The following is an 18,609-nucleotide window of genomic DNA, read 5'->3' on the forward strand; positions in this document are numbered from 1 at the left end:
AGCCTCTTGGAGGAATCATTTCATCAAGACTCGAAGACCCACTACAACTGCTTTGTGTGATGTGTATTTACAGCTTCTTACAGAGGCATAGAAAAAATACTGAAGCATCTCTCTTGGCACCAAAAGTCACAATTTAATTATGCTCCCAGAAAGAAATTCAGTAATAGCCTTTTTGAAGTCTGTGACTACAGAAGAGAAATGGTGCAATCAGGAGAATATTACTGAGAGCGTTTCTCTTGCATCTATAAACATAGAATTAGGCTTGTATAGAGGGAAAATACAGGTGTTATTTGTCACACACTAATAATATTGCTTTTTGTTATCTTTGGAGAGGAATGCAGGAACTCCAGAAAATAAGTCACAGAAGCAATGTACATAGCTTTTCTTCTAGCAGGTTTGGACTACTTGTAAGCCCTGTAGGAATATCTTCCAGTATTGTTGTGCCTTAATGTCATGCAATATTTTTGAGGGTATGGAAATGGACATTTATCTCATTCACAGAAAACAGCCAACATATAAATTGCTCTGAGATTTCAGCACATTATGACCAGCTGCAGGAGGAATATTTTGTTGTTCAGGTGGCATGTTTCTTGAAAGGTGCTCTCAGATTCATGACAGAGGTGTGAGGGAGGTAACATGCACAACACGAACACCCAGCAGACTAAAGTTGGTTTGTACATCAGTTGGATCACTTTAGGAGCCATGCCAGAATCTTCTCTTTGGTTATGAACCTGAAAAATGTGCATTTTGTAATTCAGATGCAAGTATTTTTTCCTTGTCATGATAACGAGACCAGAAGCCTTTGATACATGAGTGAAAGAAAGAAAGAAAGAGTTTTTAAACATCTCAGCTCTGTTGTCAGAGGGCCTCGATTTGAGAAGCACTTTGTTTGGGTTTCAACTACATTAGGTAGACACTTTCTCCTTAGACATTCTGGCTCAAGTCAGGTGCACAACTGAAGGTGTCAATACAGGGAAATAGATGCTAAACTTAAGCAGTCAAGCCATTGTGAAGTGATACAGATCAGTATGTTGATCTATTTCCTTTGGCGTGCTCAGAAGCTGAATGTTACTTATTTGCATATCTTCACTGCTGTCAATTTTCTGCTGCATTTTTATCTCTGCAAGTGTTCCAGTGATTTTTAGACTTTCATATCATCAGTGTTTCTTTGTTGAGTGATGCCTTTCTCTGTGGTATTTTAAGCAGATTTCAGCAGAGCAGAGATCTCAAGACATTTCCTTCTCTTTCATAGTGTTTCTTATTATTCATTTCGGGTCACTCAGAAAATTCCCATAACAGCTAGAAAAATGAAGGTAGTCATGGAGCTGACTTCTTTTTGGCTGAAGGAAATGTATGGCTTTCCAGACACCTTACATTTCTATCTGTTCAAGTAAAATATATTCTCTATTATACATACTGTATGTTGGATATTACAGGCAGTTTTTTTAGGAAATGGTTTTGCTTGATGAAATGTAACAATTTCATACTCTTGTCTAGAATGGTGCTTCCAGAAGTCTTCGTGCTGCACTCTGGAGATTTGCTGAGCTTGCCCACCTAGTTCGGCCTCAAAAGTGCAGGTAAACCCGTCCCTAGTAACAAACTTTACAAATGCAGATGTTAACAACACATTACTGAAGTTTTAAATAGGTAATTAGGAGGTTGGAGGAATTCCTACCACCTTAGTGTCTCTGGAGTAGCTTTATTTGATTAACTTTTAATGGAGTTTCAGTTCTGTGCTGTACTTGACTGTGGGGAAGAGGGGGAAAAACTTGTGAAGACAAATGACTTGTATTTTTAAAGTGTATTCTTGTATTCAGAAGATTTATTTTCCTTTTTTTCCTACGTTCTCTGTAGCTAACAGGTGTATTTTTGTTGTTAGGCCTTACCTGGTGAACCTTTTGCCCTGTCTGACACGGATAAGTAAGAGACCCGAAGAATCGGTGCAGGAGACTCTGGCTGCGGCCATACCAAAAATCATGGCAGCGTTTGGCAATTTTGCAAACGACAATGAGATTAAGGTACTTTTCTTTACCCTATTAGTGCTCCCTCTTATATCCCAAAGCACAGTCAGCTGTCAGCACTGTCAGACAGATGTTACAGAAAGCAGTGTTCCAACTGCCTGTCTAAATTAAGGCAGAAGTTGCCCTTGGTTGATGTGCATGAAGTAACGCTTAGAAAAAATGAAAAATACGTTTGCTGACCTCTTAATTCACTTCTGTCTTCTTTTGTTTCTCATGAAAAGTGAAGTAAGGTATCTTTGTTTTTAGGTTTTATTGAAGGCTTTCATAGCTAACCTTAAATCCAGTTCCCCTACTATCCGTCGAACGGCAGCAGGCTCAGCAGTAAGCATCTGTCAGCATTCACGGAGAACACACTACTTTTATGCCTGGCTATTGAATGTACTTTTAGGTAAGATTGGGGGGGGGGGGGAGAAATTAATTTGCTTTATGTGGAAGTAACATGGTATCTTTTTCCGTGTAAGACACTTGCTGTGTGTGGGAGGTTTTCTGTTAAAGCAAAGATACTTAGACTAGCAGTGACACTGCTAATGCTTTCTGTTTTCTGTTAAATTAGATGAAGATAATTCTAAAGCTACTTGAATCTCTCTGTTGCAATGCTAATCAGTAACGTTGAAAAGAAGAAGTTAGAGTTCAGGAAGCAAAGAGCTTATTGGAAAATGAGGAGAGCTTGGGATTCTGGGAGAACTTGCTCAGGATCAGGAATCTGAAGATTTGCATGGTTCATCACCTTGGTTGTTAGTTATTAGCTCAGCGGGTCTGGGGTGAAGGATATGGCTACTTAAATACCGCCATGTAGATTCTGGTCTAACTTAGAGCAGAAATAGAATTTTTTTTTATTTAAAAGCACACAACTTTCCATCAGGTATTGCTTCCATATTTCTTCAGCTGGGAAATTTGCATGGTCTTTGGGTTGCTTTGCAACTCATGTCAGGAGGCTTCTCTGGATTTCAGAGGAAACTTACCTCAGTTTTGTCACTGAGAAAGGGTTCTTTACTATGTAGATTATATTGCAAAAGGAGAGGTAAGGAAGACCAGCAGATGCAAAAGGCATTATCGTGTCAGCCTTGCTGCTTTCAGTGAGAAAAATTTAAATGCCACATTGTGACTTTCCTCCTTTAAAGGTGATGTGTGCTGATGTCCTGACAATGGTATGGAATTCAGGCAAAAGCACTAACAGGAAATCTGTGAATTAATTCTGATTTTTTTTTCCTTTCCCCGTTTTGTGTTTTCTTACATAACTTATAATTGTTCTTAATTTGTTTTGGGGTTGGCTGTGATTAGGAGGTAGATACGTGGAACAAGCTTCCCAGTACTTGAGGGAGGGGGCAAAGTGTAAATGTCTCGCATTAGGATAGTAGTGCATGTGTGTGAGGGAATCCCATTTGGCCATAAACTGCCAAGTAAAGAGTGGAGGGAGCTGAGAGGAGCTGGATAACTTGGTGAAAGCATCAGGTTTTAAAAATCAAAAAATTTGTTGTGTCTTTATGGAGTAAAAAAAGGTAGGGAACAGGGAAGGTGATATGGGATCCTCTGACCGTTCTCCCATGTTGCTTAATTAATTGTCAGGAATAATAATGACATATTTTCAAATGTTTCTACATTTAGAAAGTGTTCTTAAGTCACTGCTAGTTTTTGGTTGTTTTGTTGTGTTTTTTTTTTTTTTTTTTAATTTGAAGAAGCCATTATATGGACTTCATGAAATAACACTGTGTTGAAACTAAACACTGTCAATAAGTGATTGTCTGCTTCATTTCTGTCCTCAGGCTTGTTGGTTCCTGTAGAAGAAGATCGTCCTACTCTCTTAATTCTGGGTGTTTTACTGACACTAAGGTATCTCATACCTTTATTGCAACAACAAGTAAAAGATACCAGCTTGAAAGGCAGTTTTGGCGTAACAAGGAAAGAAACAGAGATTTCACCTTCACCAGAACAACTTATTCAGGTATAATATGAAAAATAACCCTTACCTGAAGAGTACTAATTGGAAGGAAAATAGATGAATCTTGACCCGGCGTTAGTTTGATATTGAACATTCTGAATGCTTTTCTCAAATTCCTGTTCATCTTGGTAAATGATAGTTGGTGCAGTGTCTGGAGTTATTGATAAGTAATGACCAGAAATCCCAGGAAAATGAATCAACAGCACTTGTGAGGTGCTTCCAAAGGAGCCAGTATAAGTTATTATAGTGCTCTTTAATGTGATTCTTCCTTCTGTAACAATAAAAAGAGACAACAAACTTCTACCAGAAAGGCAGTTAAATGGTTACAATTGACTGACATTCTCTCCCTGGAAGAGTATGGTGAAGATCAGGTGTAGAAAACATCAGTTATTTTTAATGCACCACTGAAATTCAGTGTTGTAGATGACAAGACATGTTGTGTCTTCGTAACTTACTCCAGTACTTTGTCGGGTTTTAGGTTTATGAATTGACTCTGCATTACACCCAACATCAGGACCACAATGTTGTGACTGGAGCTTTGGAATTACTCCAGCAGCTCTTTAGAACTCCCCCACCTGAACTCCTCCATGCCCTGACCACCTCAGGGGGCATTGCTCAGGTCAGTGTGTCCAAAGATGAGCCTGCCAGCAGGAGCCGCAGTGGGAGCATAGTGGAGCTTATAGGTAAGCTGTATTTTTGGTAATTGGAGTAAAGGAGATGAACATACATCATCGGCTCTAGTTCTCAGTGTTAGCCTAAAGCATGAAGGATAAAATAAAATGTATTAAGTTATGCATGGCTTTCTTTTTTCCCCAGGTACAGTAAAAATTTTTTCCCTCCTTCCTTTAACTGAGTTCATTGAGTAATGACAAACTTCAGAGGTTTCTTTACTTTGTGTTGATTTTTTTTTGTTACCCAAAACAAGTTAAATATGGTGACAGATTTTTTTTCACCCACGAAATTAGTTTTATTCTTACCAATCATCTGACAACTGCGATTCATTAAAGCTGATCTAATCAGAATTTATGTTAACTGAGAGCTCCTTGTTGAATACCAAAACCAGCATGAAATGAAAGCATAACTTAAGTTTGTCCATAACTGTTAAAATCAGCTATCAGCTTTCTTGTCTCTGAAGTGCATGTTCTTAACATTCTCTTAACTGCTACTTACCTGTTTCAAAAGAATGAGTCTCTGATTGGATTTCTATAGGGACTTCTGTATTGAACTAACAGATTATTCAATGCTGCTGCAACTGAAAGGTAAATTATTAGCTGGAAGCAGTCATAGCAGGGAAATTCAGAACATGTTTTTAAAGCAAAATTTGCACAAGTGGCAAAGAAAATTCAAAGTAATTTGATGGTAAATGATCAAAAAACCTTGGACTCAAAAGCAAAAAATTTGCTATTTCTTCCTGGCTTTGGTTTTTGGTTTTTGTTTGTTGTTTTTTTTTCCCCTCCCATTTGTGGCTATTAGAATTCCTTCATGATTTCAGCAGCTCTGTCTTTGCCCTGATGTGTTACTTTCTGTGATTTGCAGCTGGAGGGGGGTCTTCATGCAGCCCTGTTCTTGCAAGAAAGCATAAAGGTGATTATTTTCGAAAACAAATCTTTAATTGCATTCCTTCCTGATTTTTTGAGGGTTGGTTTGTTTTTTTCTTCCCCCTCCCCACTTCATTGTCTTGCTGAACTTGAGTCTTCATTCACAATTGCCTTTGTTATCAGCTGAGCTTAAATATGAAAAGAATTCTGACACAATTTCTGATATTGCAATCAAGATATTCTAAAATTATTTGAAGCAGTATAATTTTATTTTTGCTGTAGTTCACCATCAAGGTTATGGTGATGATTACTGGTACAGTTTTCACTTCTAAAGAGCACATGGAAAAATAAACTCTCTGAACAGGGCATGCTTTTTGATGGTAATATTTAATCTTTAATGTAACTCACGAAATACTGAACCTTCCTGGTTTTCTCAGGCTTGTTTTTTTTTTCCCCTCTGTAATGCATGTGTATGTTTGCATGCTTTTTAATTTCTTGTTCTTGATGATTAATTCTATACATCTTTTGTCTTGCTGTGTATATTTTATTTTTTTTCTTCAATAGGTAATTCATTTAGCAGGATTTTAAAGAATACAATTTGCTCTGAAGTTTTCTTTTCCCAGTTTGTGCATGAAAGTACTTCATGTTTAGTTACATGCTTACACTTCTATTAAAAGCAGTCATATTACTATGACAGAACCAGTCTAGATACAGCTGAGTGGCGCTTTCATCACCTGCATTAGGTGAGCAAAATGTTGCTGCTGCAGTGAAACTGTGTGTGAGTGTAGGGCAGTCACTGCAAGCATTGCTGAGCAGAGAGATGTGCAATGCTGGAAAGAAAAACTTCGAGGAAAAGTAGTTTAAGACAAAATCAGATCATATGAACTTGAAGGACCGTTATAGTTACGCTTATTCCAAGGGTGTCCTTCCATCTCTGTGGGCAAGGAATGCCATAACACCTTAACTGTGTGCTATGAGAATATACCTGGGTGTGAAAGAGTGGCCAAAGCTGCAGGAAATAATGCCTGTGAATGCAATGATACTTTCCAGTTTAGAAAAGAGAGATTGAAGGAATGGGTGTTCTGAAAGTAGGTATTTCTGCAGCATCCAAAGGTGAGACAGTGTAACAAATCAGAGTAACAGCACAACACATTTGGAAATGAAAAATGGTAAATCATTTCGATACTTAGACTTGCTAGTAGTGTTCTGTGTAACTCTGAAGTTTTAATAACAGTGTAAATTCAGTTAAAGTACTTGTTAAAACACTAATCTTTCCTTCACTCAGTGGGAAAACATGTATGAGTCATCAGTTTTTATCCTTTCTCAAGATCATGGTGTGAAGATTTTGTGGTCTGAAGCAATGGCATAAACAAATCTGAAGAAATCTCCGCATGATTTTGTGCTTTGTACGGGTGTAATTTCAAATTGAGAATTTTTCGTTTCCTGCTGCTCTCCATTGTAGAAAGGAGGGGAAATCCAAGCCTATTCCCAGTTCCTCCTTGAAGCTATTTTACAGCCTACTGTCATGTAGAGCAGTAGTCACTGGGTGAGGCTTCTCAAGCTGTAATACCCCTTTATGTGTAGGGGTGTAAAGTGAGGCTGATCGATAGAAATCTGTGTGTTCCACATCTTTGCAGTCTTACTGTGTCACACCAACTTCACTTCTGAGCAGCTGCCCTATATTGGTTTGTTTATGTTTCAGCTTCAGAAGATTATTTGCAAAAAAGGCTGAAAACTCCTTTTGAATGAAAGCCCATGTTCTGACACCTAGGACTGATTTTTATGTTCTTTAAATTAAGTAGTGGAAAAGTCTCCTGCTGCTTGTGTTACATACTCAGTTGAACATACAAAGCCTAATGTGCCTAATGACTGTTTTCCAGTGTCCTTCCTCTTTCACTTACTTTTAGAGGTGCTCAGCTGTGGAATCTTCTGTAGAAGAATATCCTGGTTTGTTTCAGTGAAATGGATGTAAATGTGAGAAATGATAGAGAAGAATATAATATATGTGTTACTTTTTGTTGGGAACTCTTAGCAGAATTTGACTCATTCTTTCATAGGAGTGTGTAGTTCTCAATTGCTGTTATTTTACAGAGAATGTGTATGGAAATGCTGTTTTTACTTTTCTGCCCTACTTACAGGTTTCAGTAGCATAAACCCTTCTTTTTGGAGGAAGAGAATTATGCAGTGGTACTGCTATGTATGAAGGCAGTTGTGAAAGAGAAACTCGTTCAAAAGTCTGTTAATGCTTTTTTTGCCTTCTGATAATTTGAGTGAGGTTCAAAAGGATTCACCTAGAGTTAACCAGACATCAGTATCTGATGTATAAGATGGTGAATCTTAGACTACCAGTGCAGTTTATTCAAAATGGCAAACCAGTCCTATCTCAAAGCATTTATTGTGAGTCCCTTTGTCTCAGTGAGTGGCTTGCAACATCCAGAAGGGTGGGCTCAGCAGCTCCCTCTGCACTCTGTCCTGTCCCGCTGACAGACTTTTCAGTGCAGTTGTGTCCTTGGCTGGCTTCCAGGCAGTGTGCATCTGCAGGGATCTTTCTCTTTCCACTGCCTGTAATTTAGATAGATGATGGTCTGTGAGCAGGAGAACTCTGTGGTGATGTTACAAGTGGTTCTCAAGTTTCTTATGGCAGAAGCCTCTCTGAAGATTTTTTGCCTTAGTAATCCTTGTTTCTCAAGGGCTGTTGTCCATGGCTCATCACCCTGTCCCACTTAGGTTGTCTTGTGCTTCCAGTCTGCACTGCTCTTCCCCCTAGGCATTTTCCATTCTGTTAGCACTGGAGTTCCAAGCCCAGACTGCAAGCAGGCTTTGACAATTTTCTTAGCCTTAAGGAGGAAGAGGTTATTTATTCTATTACTTGTGGTGTTTTTATGCCCATCTGAGTTGAGGGCAGACATCCAGATGCCAGGTATCCAGTCCTTAATAATAGGACATACTTGATGAAATTAGTAAAATCTTAAATATAGTCCACAGAAATAAACTAGAATTAATAAGGTTTTAGGTAGTTTCCTGAATGGTTACACTGTTCAATAAAACTAATCTGTTTCCTTGTCACTGCTGTTTCTTTCCTGATCAGATAGTGAGGGACTGGATGTTCACTTTCTTCATTCCTTTCTTTTTTCCATCTATTACCTGTCGTAGCTGTGAAAAATTATTTAATAAACTTTTTAAAAATTAGAGTTCACATCTAAATGACTGCAACTCTTCAGCATTTCAGACTGACTGTAATTTTGGAAAACTAAAGTTTTTTCCTATATCACTTCTCAGGTAAAATACTTCTTGGTGAAGAAGAAGGTTTGGATGATGACTCTGAAACCCGATCTGATGTCAGCACTGCATCATTTACAGGTACCTGCCTTTCTCTTTAGCAATGCAGTCAACAAATACATTCTTTTATTGCTCTATGTGAAATATATAAATCATGTGTTATGGTGATAAGGAAGTGGATGGGCACTCAACAGACATGCTCACAAAACTGAAACCGTAAATACTGCTGAATATAAAACATACTTACTTAATGAAGTTGACTTTCGGTTTTTTTTGATGGAGAGACTGTCAATACTCAGTTACTGGTATGGATGCTTATTTCCCTACCTTTAGTTTAACTGTTTAGTTACACATTTTCCTTAGCCTAGTTTAATATGTGACTTAGTGTGTGGTGTCCATATCAAGAGCTCAAACACTTGATTGACTCATAAACGTCTGTGTTTTGCAGCTTCTGTGAAGGGCGAGATCACCAGTGACCTGGCTTCTTCCTCAGGTGTGTCGACAGCGGGGTCGGTGGGGAGTTCAGCTGCTGACCCTGCAGGACACGATATCATTACCGAGCAGCCTCGTTCTCAGCACACGCTGCAGTCAGACTCTGTGGAGCTGGCGAGCTGCGATTTGACAAGTACGGCTACTGAAGGGGAGGAAGATGAAGTGCTGAGTCGAAGCTCCAGCCAGATCAGTGCCGTCCAGTCGGATGCCACTATGGATTTGAATGATGGTACCCAGGCTTCCTCACCCATTAGTGATAGCTCTCAGACTACTACAGAAGGTCCAGACTCTGCGGTAACCCCTTCGGACAGTTCTGAAATTGTAAGTGTGCAGCGGGCAGAGGGGGGATCTCCTTCCACTGAGGGGCCCGACATGTCTCACAGCTCTTCTGTGGAGGGCCAGGACTTGGAGTCGTCTCCTTACTCGTCTTCAACTTTTCAATCCTCAGCTAGTAACAGTGGAAAGGTCAGCAGCTCACACCTCTGCTGGAGAGCTTGACCTCCTTTTAACACTTTCACTTCAGCAGTAATTAAAAACTGGAGAGCTGTAATCGGTGTGCTCACTGGGCAGGTCGTGTGAAGGCATTAACAGATTGTTGCTCACTGACAGAATGGCAATATCAAAGTCCTGACATAAATATATTCTCTTAGTAGCGTATCCTTCATTTTGTACAGATATATTAACAATTGTATTGGTGCAGGAGGATTAATGGAAGTGTTAAAGGGTGAATAGTCTATTTGGAATGATAGAAGAATGTTTTTGGAACCTCCTGCTTCACACTGCCTTCTGCCTGTGCTTTTTCACTTGGCAACACAACTCATCTTTTTTTTCCTTTTTATTCCATCTTAGGGATTTCTCCTATGCTGCCAATTTAAGCCAATGCTGCATGATTTACTAATATAAGTTATCTAATAAACACCTGAAATGTGCATGCCGTAAAGCTGTTTTAAGAAATTTGTCTCTCTTGGGCAAGTATATTTTGAGGTTATAATAAAAACAGCAAAAATACAATTACTGGGAGCCATAGCAGAAAATGCAAAAGAGGAAAAACTTGTAATTTCTTAAGCTTTTTTCAAGCACTGTCAAACTTTTGGCTTAAGTTTTCTAATAGTAACTTCAGGAAAGTAATAGTCTCTTACCACTACAAAAAAAAATAGTAAATTTGTAATTATGATAAGCAAATACTTCTGCACATCTGAGCATTCAAGAACCAAAGGAGTGATGATAAGTACTCTCTGAATTAAATTAAGGCAGTGCAGAGGCCAAAGTGAGTAGGTATTTATTAACAATGTTTGTTTATTGGCAAGATGCATTTCTTGCAAATTATTTGTCAGACATATGTTAGTTTGCACGCTTGTTTGCAAGCAGTAATTGCAAGTAAAATTATTTTTTCATAATTGACAGACCAAGGGGTTGTACCCACACTTAAGCTTTTTAATGAACAATTTTCAGGCACTTATGAAGTCAGGGAGTAACTGAGGAAGTATCTGATAGACTTAGTCAAATGTTTTGGTTTTTGTTTTTTTTTTTTAAATTGTACTGTATTTTATAATTATTAATTTTATGGTTATTAATTTTTATGGCTATCATTCCATATACCTACGGGCTCTATAATGCCTTGGTACCAAGGGTCAGACTCTTCCAGGAGTGTCCATTTGAGTAGTCTCTGGTTTAGAATGATTAAAATACGTTTAAACTTGTTTGTCCTTTTTTGTTCTAAACAGTTTGACTTCACATATCCAGGACAAATGAGGTTATGGCAGAGTTTGACAGCAAGGGACAAGTTCAGTTTGTGGCAGTAAAGGTGTTGGCTGTGATTTGTAGCTGCTGAGATAAGAGATGTTTGGGGTGAGGGAGCAAGGGGAGCTGCAGGGGGGTGATGCACCAAGTGTTCCGCTTTCTCACTGTTACCAGCCAAGTTCATTGTTGAGGAGACTGTCACATGGAACTGTGGCTTCCAACAGCCCCAAGGCTGGAGGAGGGGAGGTGCTTTGGGGCTTGCACACAGCTTTACACTAATACTTATCTGGCTCATATTTGCTTTCAAATATTTCTAGATTACTAATGCTGCATGTTTGAGATTGAATACTGTGTGTCAAGCTAAGTTATTTAAAGTCCTGTGCTTGCATTCGTGTAGGTTTTGGAGGGTGCTGAAGGACAGTATTCTGGAATGCAGATTGGGCAGCTACAGGATGAGGAAGATGAAGCTGCAAATATTCTCCAGGATGATTCATCAGAGTCTTTCAGAAATTCTTCTCTTGGTATGTTGATAAATATGGGGGTGGGGCAGACTGGTGACACCATTAAGACAGGTGTTCAGGTGCATCTGCACTTCCAAGGCAGTGAAGACTCACGTAATGGATATAAAAAACAAATAACTAGATTGAAATACATTCTATATTTTACATTTCAGCACTTGTAATGAATCACTTTTTTTGATCACTGCTAATTTATTTTTCATGTTTGTATAATTAAGTTTAATTGAAGTGCTTTTAGTTTGCATCTGAAATGGTATTCCATGAATTGCCTTTTTCTGAAGCTCTTCAGCAGCCTCACCTGTTGAAAACCATGAGCCATAGCAGACAGCCTTCTGATAGCAGTGTAGATAGATTTACATCAAAAGAAGATGCAGCAGAAGCTGGTGATCATGAAAACAAGGTGAGAAACAGTCACAGTGGTCAGTTTTGAAGTTTAGAACAACTAAGTTAAAAAAAAAAAGTTAAAAATTAGAATTATGATCAAGTAGGTTAGTGGTTTGTGGGGGTAGCCTATACGTGTGATGTACTTCATTATAGGTCAAACTAACTAAAGTTACTTAGTGAATCCAAATTATAGCCTGAATTCCATTTAACATGTGGTGAATACACAAGTTTAGTGCAATCACCAGCAAAACCATAGCAGAACATACACTGCTGAGAACCCTTTTTGTCTCACTGTGCAGTAGTAGGCTACACTGATACTTTATTACTCAATTACCTTTGTGCTGGTTTCTAGCTGTGTAGATAACTCTTGTGATCTCCTCAGAAGTTACTATGTCTTAGTCTTTGAGCCTTGTGCCATTCTACCACAGGTTTCCTCTTCACATTTTTGTTTACTTTACCTTTGGACTTGGTTCTGAGCTGGGGCAAAAGGACTTTCATTTGTGACAGGTGGAGTTAGGTCAGTTTGGACTACTGTGGAATTCTGAATGTGAAAGTGCAGAAGGCGGTCAGCCTTATTTAGAAACAACTTTGCAATTAATTGCTTTTCATGCAAAGTTTCCAAAGATCATTATTTGGTGACAAAAAGTGATTTATCAGGTTCTCACATGCAAACAGCAAGTCTGGGTAGTTCAGAAAAATCTACAGAATAATATTTCTGTAGAATTGAACCAGTTCTGATGCTGCATATAAACTTCCCCAAAGCATTACATTTTAAGGCCTTCTTTTGGAATGTATATTACACACATTTTGTCTTGCAACCCATATACATTTGAAGATGTGCAGTGTTTCTAAATCTTGTTGTGCTTAATATTTTACTTAAATTGAAGAGTAATTTTTCTATAGTTAAAACTTGTGCTTTGCCTTCACTAGCCCTCCAGGGTAAAGGGAGACATAGGGCACTACACGGATGCAGACGCTGCTCCTTTAGTGCACTGTGTCCGACTGCTGTCGGCTTCCTTCCTGCTCACTGGGGAGAAGGGAGGTAAGTTTGCCTTCAAGATTCCTTGGTGCATTGTGTCTCGCAGTGTACAAAGTTGGAAGTGTGATCAGTTTGCTTTGTCTTGTTTCTCCCTTTATTGGAAATTTTTGGAGGTGGGGTTTTTCTGTGACAGTCTCTAAGCAGCACGTGTACAAGTTTTTTATGTACCTTCAAGGATGGGGATGACTTTCCTGTCATTATATATGACTGATCTAAGATGTTTGTTCTTTTTCCCTTTTCTAAACTGTTACTTGCTCATGTGCCCTGATAATGTAGTGTTTTTGGAAGGCAGTGAGTTACAGCTATATGTACAGTGTATGTTACAACTATATATCAAAATTTCAAATATTTTTAAGTACAGAGTATTTGACAAAAAAAGAACGCAACCATATATCACTGCTGCCTCTGATAAACTGGAACTGTTGGCTCTGCCTTCATATTTTTGTCCAGGCTAAGCGATTTATTTTATACAGTGTTATTAATTTAATTAAAAACAATTCAGAAAGCTTTTAAATACCCTCCTTTTTTTTTTTTTTTATTATTATTTCTTCTCCACAGCTTTAGTTCCGGACAGAGATGTGAGGGTCAGTGTAAAAGCTCTGGCAGTGAGTTGTGTTGGAGCAGCCGTTGCCCTTCACCCTGAGTCTTTCTTCAGCAAACTGTATAAAACACCCCTGGAGGCAATGGGAGAAGAGTATGGTATGTTGCAGTTCACATATTTCATTTTGATAGTGTGTTTTGGGTTTTCAAGTAAGTCAGGCAGCATCTATACTGAAAACTCCAAACCCAGTTTAGTTGCATGAATTGGAATGAACGTGCTGTCTGTGTGACTGACACGTGTGGTGAGGTACTTTTTTATACTTAAAGTTTCGGTGGATGGGCTTCTGACAAGTCGAAGTTCAGTACAACTGCTATATAGAAGTGCTTTTTTGATTTACAGACAGTTTCTTCTAATTTATTTCAGTCCATCTTACCGATTGTTTCTGAGCCATTAGGTAACTTTTACAAATGATCAGCAGGGACCTGAAATGTGCAGCAGGTTTGGTACATTGACCAAAACACTTCTCAGATTCCTGCAGAGTGTTTTATGTATAATTGAAATAAATCACTAGTGGTTTTATATATGTGATCATTGGTCTGAATAATGTGAATGATCTGTAAATTGAGTGCATGGGATCTCAGGGAGGTAGAACTAAGATGGATGTGTTTTGAATATTCTGGCATAGGTCATGTAATACTTGAGAGCTCCACTAAACCATTTCTAGGGATCAGTTCAGTCTAATACTAGTATTTTTAAAATAAAGTAGTTGTAACTTCCTTTCTTAGAGGAGCAATATGTATCGGATATTCTGAACTACATTGACCATGGAGATCCCCAGATTAGAGGAGCTACTGCCATTCTGTGTGGAACAATTGTCAACTCCATTCTAATTAAATCCCGCTTTGATGTGGAAAAATGGCTAATAAATGTCAGAAGCTCAACAGGTAACAATTCATTTTAAGGGTGTCTTTTTTTCTCTTCATGTACCATTGCAGTGTTTCATTGCTCTAAATTCATTTTTTTTGTTGTTTTGTTAGGAAATCTCTTTTCCTTGGCAGACTGCATACCTCTGTTACAGAAAACTCTGAAAGATGAGTCTTCTGTTACCTGCAAACTGGCTTGTACAGCTGTGAGGGTAAGCAGTAGGAATTTATTTAAACCACCACAGATCACAGGGGTGTGATTCATTACTAGGCTCAGGGGAATTAATTCATCAGGGAGAGGCACAGGCTGGCTTGACTGTATTGCAGCTTAAAGACCAGTGAGGCAAAGCATAGCTTTTAGTAAAATGTAGATAGTTTGCATATGGAAAGTATGATTTTATATGCAAGGAGGAGGGGTTTGTGATACAGCTGAGGGAAGGAAAATCCAGTTCTTCAAATGAGACTTTTTAACCTTCTGTTCAGCAATCTTCATGTTTGTGGGTGGTGGTTTCGTGGATGATTACACTTATGATTATGGCCTTTTAGAAGATTTCACTTGTTGAGTTCAGGCAACTTACATTAGTCAACTTTGGCTCTTTATTTCAACATATAATGTATCTTGACTTCATACTTTTTGGCAGAAATATTCTAAGTCTTTTGGGTTGTTAATCCTCAAGCAAGATGTCCATTTTGTGTAGTTAAGTAAGACACGGAAGTGTGGTGTTCTGTAACTTTCTCCAAAGGTCACACATTGTGCCTGTATTTTAACAGTCACTAAAATGAAGAGGTATGATTTTTTCAAAAACTCTGGAAATCGGAACCAGCTGTCTAAAAATACCCTGTGGAAATTAGGAAACTGTTTTCAAACAGATGAGAATGTAGTGCTTGTGGTGTTTAAGCCTTGTGAGTTTTAGACCTTACTCTTTGGGGGATTGTCCTCTGATCTGTGAGGCTAGCATTGCTCTCCAGTGTTTAATTTCAGCAGCAGTTCACATGGAGCTAAGTATTCTGGCCTTGCAAGTACCTGGCTCTGGTACTTTCTCCTAGCTCTTTTGAGTATTTATATATTTACTTAGTATTTATATATTATCTTTTTAATATTTTAAATGAAACATTTGATTTTTGATCACTTTCATACTTTTGTTCAGGGAACTTCTCTAATATAACTGAAAGTTGTTTTTTCTTTTCAGCATTGCATCATGAGCTTATGCAGTAGCAGTTACAGTGAACTGGGTTTACAGTTGATTGTTGACCTCCTTACCCTGAAGAACAGCTCATATTGGTTAGTAAGGACGGAACTTCTGGAAACACTTGCAGAGGTAGATTTTCGGTAAGTGTTTATATTTTTCCGTGGGTGCAGTGGCTGAAGTGTGGAGATGTGCAGGGAACTGGAACCATAATGGATCAGTTTCTTCTAGTGCATTAATTGGTTTCATAAAACTGGTTCAGACCAGTCAATCCTATATGGAATGTGTGAATTCCTTTGTCAGGTTGCCACTGGCTTCTCAACCAAGCCCAATCCTACTAACACTGGGTAGGACTTTCTGGTTCATTGCTCTATTGTATCAAGTCTTGTGTGAATGTGTGATCAGGGAGGGACCATATAATCTGGAAACTAATTTGGATTTCACGGCCAGGTGTGTGTGTTTTTAAAGAGCAAATCTCTGACTTGTTCTCCATTGTCAGCTCTTTTCAGTTCCTCAGTTTCTGTTACACTGAAATGAAGATGACTTGATTTCCTTTTTTTGCATTCCCTCATTCTTTACAGGTTCTGCCAAGCTGAAAGACAAAAGATGTTTTTATGAAAATTCAAGTTATCCTTAGTTGTACAAAGTTGGACTCTTTCTGAGTAGTTATGTTTTTGGGATGTTTTGGGATGTTACCATGTTTTCAGAATAGTCTGATTATTCTATACATGGGAAAAAAGTACTATCACAATGTGTAAATAATGTTTTTTTTACAGAAGGACTACTTTTCTTTAGTTATAGTAGCCAGAGAGTAGTTTAGCACATAGCTTACCTATTAGGTAGCAAAAGATGTTTGCTACTTATATTTTTCCTGCAGGGATATTCTTAAAAATAAACAAAAAGAACCCTCAGAGCTTTAAGTGGAGAAATAACATGTGATGTTAACTAATGTACTCTAAATTCTATTTTATCATAGGCTGGTCAGCTTCTTGGAAGGCAGAACTGAGAGCTTGCACAGAGGTACTCATCATTATACTGGTGTAAGTAAATTATTCCATCATTATATTGCATTTCTGGATTAAGGTATCAGTGCAATGTAATTGTTTTTAAATTCTGTCAACACTGATAGTTGTTGTAAGTTTGTTTTGTGTAAATAGACATGTGTTCTAAAACTTGTTAAAATTGGGAGTGTATTTTACTATGGAGATCCAAATATGTTAATGTTCTTTGGGGGGGTGTTTTGTGGTTGGTTTTTATAAACTTAAACAAAAATTGGCATTTATGTAGTTGAATATTGTGCTTGGCAATATTAAGGTAAAGATCTTCAAGTCTTACAAACTTGTATGACGGATGAAATCTCACTCTTTAATTCTCTTTTAGCAATATGGTCAAATAATAAAAATGTTCAATTAACTTTAGTGTGTCAACTTATTTTTTAGCTATTAAAACTGCAGGAGAGAGTGCTTGATAATGTTGTAATATGTCTGCTTGGAGATGAAGATCCACGAGTGAGACATGTAGCTGCAGCTTCATTAATGAGGTATATGTGGTGGTTTCATTTGTAGAAAAAAAAAGTAGCTAAGAAAGATATTTGCTTACTAATACGTACCTGTAACAAAAATAATCCCTTAGGTGTTTTTTATATATATATACATACGTTCTTACGTACATGCATATATTTGTTTAAGTGAGAGATGGGAGGCACAGGCATCTTTATGTTTCCTGAAATAAGTGTATCATTTTGACTTGTCAGGCAACTGTACTTTGCTTTCCATTAGCCTTACAATGAAATTTAACTGTGTTTCATTCTGAGGGTCACTTTCAGATTTAATGTGACTTTAAGATATTTTTCTGCATGCTGAAGTGGTTTGTTCAGTATCCTGAACAGCAGCTGATGGACTTGAAATGTTCAGTTCTACAGACTTGTTCAAACTCCCAACCATTGTAGTTTTCACGTGGTACTTGAGGTCTTTGATTATAATGAAGAGCAATTGTATAAAGATGAATTCAGTTTAATGAGTTTTGGTAACAGCTTTTATTTACAACTTGATATTTATAATTACTGTATGCAGCTTTCTGAAGTGTATATTAAATGTACTTTAAATGTGCTTTGAACTGTATGTTAAATAATACCTCAGTAATACTTTTCCTTTTTGACAATTGTCCTTAAGGCTTGTTCCAAAGCTGTTTTATAACTGTGACCAAGGCCAGGCTGACCCAGTTGTGGCAGTAGCACGAGACCAGAGCAGTGTCTACCTGAAACTTCTCATGCACGAAACGCAGCCCCCATCTCACTTTGCCGTCAGCACCATCACCAGGTATGTTCCATCTGGCCTTGCTTTAAAAGCCATGTACACCCAAGTTTCAATTTGTAGGGCCTAGAATTGTAGTTAAATCCTGCAATCCATGTGCTTTTTCCAGCCTGTAGGAGCACCTGTGGTAGTTTTAAGCTCCAGAGAAACAGATAAGAGGAAAAACTGCTGTGTGAGTTACTAGTGATGTGCTGACACACAGGGAGTAATTGTTTGGAGATAAAGTTTCTTCTTTCCATCCTGAAGTCACCCTACTTGTTCATTAAGTTGCACAATTAGGTGCAGCTTTTCAAGCTAATTTTATGTATACATTATTGTTCAGATATGCTGACCTGGATTTGTAAGTCTTCACATACTGTTCAATGATTGTGGTTGCAATCCCTTTATAATTGAAAAATAAATCCAAATTTTGATAGTGTGATCTTGTTGCTGCCAACTATACTTTTCCTGTTTAGATATTTTGTCTCATAGACAGTATGAGTTGTATGTATTTATAGGAGCTCTTTGCTTCAATCAGTTTTATCATACAAGTTTTTAATTATGTTATTTTTTAATATATGATCTTGATCATGTCACTTAAGATTTATATACTATAATATAGAAGCAATAGAACTTTGTGGACACGATATTATGCCATATAGAAAATAGCTTTTTTTCTACAGCAATAATCTGAAGTCTGTAATTGTGAGAAATTGT

The 18,609-nt window shown here is 37.9% G+C and overlaps 1 protein-coding gene across 5 annotated transcripts in view; it reads left to right on the plus strand.

Annotated features, from left to right (window-relative positions):
• HTT (huntingtin) overlaps positions 1-18,609 on the plus strand; it is a 77,738-nt gene that overhangs the window by 10,712 nt on the left and 48,417 nt on the right. The window contains exons 5-22 of one of the 5 annotated variants that reach the window (XM_027891430.1): positions 1,498-1,577; positions 1,880-2,018; positions 2,268-2,409; positions 3,785-3,963; positions 4,439-4,643; positions 5,497-5,544; positions 8,778-8,858; positions 9,226-9,590; positions 11,407-11,530; positions 11,809-11,927; positions 12,842-12,953; positions 13,509-13,649; positions 14,277-14,435; positions 14,529-14,626; positions 15,605-15,744; positions 16,578-16,641; positions 17,041-17,141; positions 17,773-17,919. In XM_027891430.1, coding sequence (XP_027747231.1) covers positions 1,498-1,577; positions 1,880-2,018; positions 2,268-2,409; positions 3,785-3,963; positions 4,439-4,643; positions 5,497-5,544; positions 8,778-8,858; positions 9,226-9,590; positions 11,407-11,530; positions 11,809-11,927; positions 12,842-12,953; positions 13,509-13,649; positions 14,277-14,435; positions 14,529-14,626; positions 15,605-15,744; positions 16,578-16,641; positions 17,041-17,141; positions 17,773-17,919 — 2,444 coding nt within the window. Of the gene's footprint in view, positions 1-1,497; positions 1,578-1,879; positions 2,019-2,267; positions 2,410-3,784; positions 3,964-4,438; positions 4,644-5,496; positions 5,545-8,777; positions 8,859-9,225; positions 9,591-9,623; positions 9,735-11,406; positions 11,531-11,808; positions 11,928-12,841; positions 12,954-13,508; positions 13,650-14,276; positions 14,436-14,528; positions 14,627-15,604; positions 15,745-16,577; positions 16,642-17,040; positions 17,142-17,772; positions 17,920-18,609 lie in introns of those variants that run through there. The other 4 variants (XM_027891431.1, XM_027891432.1, XM_027891434.1 and 1 more) reach the window with 4 other exon arrangements.

The sequence above is a fragment of the Empidonax traillii genome, unplaced genomic scaffold (assembly GCF_003031625.1).
Source record: "Empidonax traillii isolate 1590-97213 ecotype Southwest subspecies unplaced genomic scaffold, ASM303162v1 scaffold321:size1084243, whole genome shotgun sequence".
NCBI lineage: Eukaryota > Metazoa > Chordata > Aves > Passeriformes > Tyrannidae > Empidonax > Empidonax traillii.